This window comes from Cajanus cajan, chromosome 2 (assembly GCF_000230855.2).
Source record: "Cajanus cajan strain Asha chromosome 2, NIPB_CcT2T_4, whole genome shotgun sequence".
In the NCBI taxonomy this organism is placed as follows: domain Eukaryota; kingdom Viridiplantae; phylum Streptophyta; class Magnoliopsida; order Fabales; family Fabaceae; genus Cajanus; species Cajanus cajan.
Genome location: NC_138518.1, coordinates 51219140 through 51225210, shown reverse-complemented (window position 1 = coordinate 51225210; position 6071 = coordinate 51219140). Strand labels below are relative to the sequence as shown.

General features: G+C 32.5%; 1 protein-coding gene across 1 annotated transcript; it reads left to right on the top strand.

The window, feature by feature from the left end:
* The first annotated feature begins 214 nt into the window (after positions 1-214).
* Positions 215-5088, top strand: LOC109814442 (putative disease resistance protein At5g66900). Its single transcript, XM_020378871.3, has 6 exons — positions 215-373; positions 1539-1764; positions 2042-2445; positions 2734-3095; positions 3400-3671; positions 3806-5088. Exons 2-6 carry the CDS (start codon positions 1563-1565, stop codon positions 4630-4632), a joined length of 2067 nt encoding a protein of 688 aa, XP_020234460.1. The 5' UTR covers positions 215-373; positions 1539-1562; the 3' UTR covers positions 4633-5088.
* Positions 5089-6071: the final 983 nt, after the last annotated feature.

Below are 6071 nucleotides of genomic sequence, written 5' to 3'. Positions count from 1 at the left end.
CAAAATAACATCATCCATTAATTTTAAATTGATAATCTTTTTCTTAGAAAAAAAAAAACACATTTCGCTACGTATGAATGAAATTCTCTTTGTTAGCACGATCTTTAGTCTTGACTATTATTTTATCGTTTCCGTCATGGCCAAGAAATTATATCGAAACAAAGTAAGACACGGCATGCGACATGTGGCTATAAATATGTCTGTTTTATGGTTCAAACAATTCTTTCATTGGAGATCCTGGTGCAAAATAACTTCTTTCAGAATTTCAAAATTTGGTCGTGCTCGTATACGCAGCTTCATCAACACAACAAAGACACGTAACAGAGAAAAACACATCCATAGGAAGCATCACCTCTCATTATTTCATATTAAGGTAAATAATTGCATGTAACTGTCGCAATTTTTTACTACAATAATGTTTTCTAACTTTTTTCTCTATATATACTTACTTGTCCCACAATATATTCTGACTTTATTTCCAATATATACTCTTCCTGTAATGCAATATGTAAATAAGTTGATGCTACGCTAGGAAGTGGATTCTTTTACCCTCTTAATGGACTTCCCAACATCTTTTTTTTTTAATACGTTGGAAAGTTAGTTTTGTCGGAGTCATAACAAATTCAAGTTCAAATCATTCTTCTATAAGTTTACCGTTTCACATGTTTTGTAAATTGAACATGTTATAAGAAATCAAATTTTAAACTATTATATTTGATCGTATAGTATATTTTTTGAAGTAATATTTATATAATATTAAAATATAAAATTATAATTATTTAGTATATAAAGAGTTCCCATTTATAATAAAGGTTAAATAAAATACTTTAGCCCTTACATTTGGATATATTCTTTTTCGTTTTAATCCTTACATGAAACAGTTAAAATTTGTCCATACCAAACCATTTGCCGAAATTATAACATTGTCGGTAGAGTATTTTCTTTTTTCATGTATGAAAGAAATAAAATAAAATAAAAAAGAAGATATTTATACCAACCAAAGCATATACTTTATTCACTTTTTCATGTAGAAAGCAAAATTAATAAAGTGAAAGATGTTTTTGTGTAGAAACTAGAAGAAAAGGTGTCAATTATAAGACAAATCAAATAGTGTCATAATTTAATTGTAGAAACGATAGGGACTGATTCATAAATCGTAAATGTTTTTTCATATAGGATTTTCAAAATATAGAGTTTCCTTTCATGTATGGACAACAATTTTGGTGATAGAAACAATAATAATAGTAGTTGAAATACGGAAAAATTGTAAGCATAAGTGTGAAAGGAGGAGAAAATAATATCCAATATATCCTACTTCTTCCTAACAAACTCTCTTGTTATGATATACCTTTAGCTAATGAATATGATATATAGAATAAGCTAACAAGAAAAGATTATGCGTTCCCCATAGTATGGATTTGGAATACATCGTTCTTATTTTAATGAAAAAAAAAAACCTACAACGGTCTCTTTTCTTGTTCTAAACTTTCAATTTGAGGTCCTTATGCAGCAATATTAAATTTCTCTCTGCTTCTCAGAACTTGATCCTTGTTTGATTATTCATGGAAGAGATGGCACAATCAATCAAACGTCCTTTTGGCGTTCCTGAAAAGCCAGAATTCAGTGTTGGGTTGGATTTAACATTAAGCAAGTTGAAGATGGAGCTTCTCAAAGAAGGTGTGTCCATCATTCTGTTAACTGGTTTCGGAGGATCGGGGAAAACCACTTTGGCAGCAGAGCTTTGTTGGGATAAACAAGTCAAGGGTAAGTGATAACTCCTTTTCGGTTCAGATGGTATTTAAGAATCACAAAACTTAGGTACAATATTGTAGGTATGTTTAGTGTTATTCTCCGATCAAAATTGGAGGTTTAGTTTACATACCAGCACCTACGGTATCTATGATATTATAGTTAAGTTTTTTGTCTTTTTTGTAAAATGTTAAATGTTGTAAACTATTTAGTCACAATATATGCAGACTGCATAGCTTAAGATTATTGTAGAAAAAATCCTCTGGCTAACTAGTTTCTTTGGTTTCTCTAGGTAAATTCAAGGAAAACATTTTATTTGTTACCTTCTCAAAAACGCCGAAGTTAAAGATTATTGTAGAAAGATTATTTGAACATCATGGATATCAAGTGCCTGAATTTCAAAGCGATGAAGATGCAGTTAATCAACTGGGACTTCTGATGAGGAAAATTGATGCAAGTCCAATGTTGTTGGTCCTGGATGATGTTTGGCCTAGCTCAGAAGCCGACGTTGAGAAATTTAACTTTCAGATATCAGATTATAAAATTTTGGTGACTTCAAGGTTTTCATTTCCTAGATTTGGAACTCCATTCATCTTAAAACCTCTTGTTCATGAAGATTCAATAACCCTTTTCCGTCACCACGCTCTCTTAGAAAAAAGCAGTTCAAATATTCCTGTCGAAGATCTTGTCCAAAAGGTGCTTGTTCCTTATTTAAGACATACTATAAGAGTAATCTTACATGTTCTTTCTATATGCAATCATATTTAGAAATAGACATCACAAGATAGCATACCACCATTAAAGCAAATTATTGTTGAACTAATAAAAAGATAGAGTAAATAATACATACACTGATAATATAAAAATTTATACACTGTCATTTAATCACAAACTGACATATATAATAAGTTTGTTGAGTCTTATAAAATTTCAAGCTTGGTGCCTAACTCATAACAAACTATATTTACTTGCATTAAAATGCAGCTTGTGAGGCATTGCAAGGGTTTACCACTGGCCATTAAAGTCATTGGTAGATCACTCAGTCATCAACCTTATGAATTGTGGAAAAAGATGGTGGAGGAATTGTCGCAAGGTCATTCTTTACTTGATTCTAACACTGAATTACTTACTTCCCTCCAAAAAATCTTAGATGTCTTGGAAGATAATCCCATCATCAAAGAGTGCTTCATGGACTTAGCATTATTTCCTGAAGACCAAAGAATTCCTGTTGTTGCTCTAGTTGATATGTGGGCAGAGTTGTATGGACTAGATAATGATGGCACAGAAGCAATGGCCATCATCAACAAATTAGCTTCTATGAATCTTGCTAATGTCTTGATAACAAGGTACAGTCAACAACTACTTATATTTCTTCTAACTACTTCACCATATGTACTCTATAGAACAAATAATTCAATAGCTTATATAGCTCATGAGAGGAATAGCTGATTCCTTGTATAATATTCCAAAAATACCATTAACTTGACAATTTAAACTTCTAGCATTATATAACTTCACATTTCTTCTTATGAACTTTGATCACAGAAGTTGGAATTCGTAAGAAATCAATCAAATAAGTAGCATGTATGTTTAATCTTGCGAGGGAATTTAATTTTCTCCAAAAGGAATTAAATTTTGCTAATTTACCAGGAGAAATACAAGTGACAGAGACAGTTACTACTACAATTACCATTTCATCATCCTTCATGATATTCTAAGAGACTTGGCAATTTATCAAAGCACCCAGGAACAAATTCAACAGAGAAAAAGACTGATGATTGACATAAATGAAAATAAACCTGAATGGTGGCTTGGGGAGAAGCAACAAGGCATGATGACCCGCATATTGTCAAATATTTTTAGATGGTGTGTTAAACAGAAACCCCTACATATCCCTGCTCGCACGTTGTCTATATCAACTGGTAAGTTATTATATACCTTACTATAAAGTATAAACAGAAGCATTTACTTACAAAATAAAGATAGTAATAAGAAAGTCTATGATCTATCATTTGTTCCTATTCTACTATTGACACCATATGGGTTGCTTTTGTAGATGAAACTTGCACTTCATATTTGTCCAACATGCAAGCAGCTCAAGCTGAGGTTCTGATTTTTAACCTTCGAACTAATCAATACTCCTTTCCGGAGTTCATGAAAGAAATGACTAAACTAAAAGTTTTGATAGTCATAAATTATAGTTTCCATCCTTCTAAAATGAACAATTTTGAGCTACTTGGCGCTTTATCCAACCTGAAAAGAATCAGACTAGAGCGGATCTCTGTTCCTTCCTTTGTCACATTGAAGAATCTTAAAAAGTTATCCCTCTACTTTTGTAATACAAGACAAGCTTTTGAGAACGTTAACATGCTAATTTCAGACGCTTTTCCAAATCTGGAGGATTTGAATATTGACTATTGCAAAGATATAGTGGGATTGCCTAAGGGGCTTTGTGATATAACTTCCCTGAAGATGCTCAGTATTACTAATTGCCACAAGCTTTCTGCATTGCCCCAAGAAATTGGAAATTTGGAGAATTTGAAACTTCTAAGGCTAAGTTCATGTACTGATTTGAAAGGGATACCAAATTCTATTGGAAGGCTTTCAAATCTAAGACATATGGACATCTCAAACTGCATTAACCTTTCTAATTTACCGGAGGACTTCGGTAATTTGTGTAATCTAGGAAATCTCTACATGACAAGTTGTGCAAGTTGTGAATTGCCATCTTCAATCATCAATCTTAAGAATTTAAAGGTGGTGGTATGCGATGAAGAGACAGCTGCTTCATGGGAACCTTTCAAACCTATGCTTCCCAATCTAAAGATAGATGTTCCTGAATTTGATGTTAACTTGAATTGGCTTCACACAATTCACTCCTAAAACCTGTGTCATGTAGTTTTCATCATTGTGTTTGCAAGTTATGGTTGATCACACAGGAAAGCAAAGAGAATAAAACATGGCTCTGCTTGCACAGTGGATTATGGTAAAAGGAAACTTCTATATCTATGTTAGTCATAGCCGAAGGGGAAAATATTTGGTTTGTTGTTAAGCAACTCGACAAACAAAAATCCTATTTGATATGCCCAAGGCAAAACAGGGCGAAGGAATTGTTATTGTTTAGGTTGACAGCCTGCATATTATGTAAAGTGTTAATGTTTGTGAGTGACTACTACATAATGTATAGTTTTAATGTTTAATAGTACCTTTGTGAGAGTGAGAGTGGTGACTACCTTCGTATTAGGTTTATTTCTCGTGTTAGTTGATTCTTTCATTTGTCTTGATCTTCAGTTGTTAAATGAGAATGCCAAACTAAAACAGGTTTCAACCTTCTGATCATTAACTTAGTTAATAATCAAAGCACTAAATTTTACTATTTTGTGACAATATTTTGGGCAAATTATATTACAAACCATTATTGGTGATGTTTTGCATGACTACTTATTAAAGGATTTGATGCGATAAATAAGACTATAGTTGGACAAATAGACTATATTGTAAACGTCGAGTGCCCATAGAAAATGTATTAGCAGTTAGCACCATGCAAATGGTTCCCACTTATGTTATTTTGTTTTTGGAAATGACTCAGCTTGTTTGAACAACACAAATTAATACGCCATAAGTTAGCTTCATTTAATTACGTGCAAGTTACAGTTACGTACAAGGTCATGCAAAGTCGTTGAATCATCAACGAACATATTTTGGATACGTGGGAGATAAGTTATAGGCTTATAGCACTCAATATTGAACCATCAACAAATGGGAAGTAATTAATATTTCTTTTTACTGAAAGTGGATAACGCTCAAAAGAGAACAAAATATTACAAATGGGAAATAGACACGCATGGCAACTAGCTTTGTTAAGATGACAGTGACGCTGGTGTGTAATTTAAATTATTTGCTAAGTTCAATTTAATTTATTAATGATTTGTTAATTAAATTATTTGTGTTGTGTTTTAATTTAATTAGTTGTTCCTGTTTGGTTTCAATTGAATTTATTTTATTGTGATAATTAGTTTATTGTTGTTATTGAGTTGTTTTAAGTAGTTTTTTTTTTTGCTTATTTAGTGTGAGTTGAGTTTTTTGGGATAGTATGGTAGAGGAGGGATGTTTAGCTAAGTTGTTTTAAGGAGTTTGGGGGTTCTTATCCTGGAACTCATAACTTATTTTCTGAAGAGGGGACAAAAGAGAGAAAGAGCTTGTGTAAGAGAGTTTCCTTGTCTTGACTGAACCTTCTTCTCCCATTTTCCCTTGCTCGTGAAGCTAACCCTAGCTCCTGGAATCCTGGGACGTTCTTGAAGTTGGTTGTCTTGTTTAGTTGT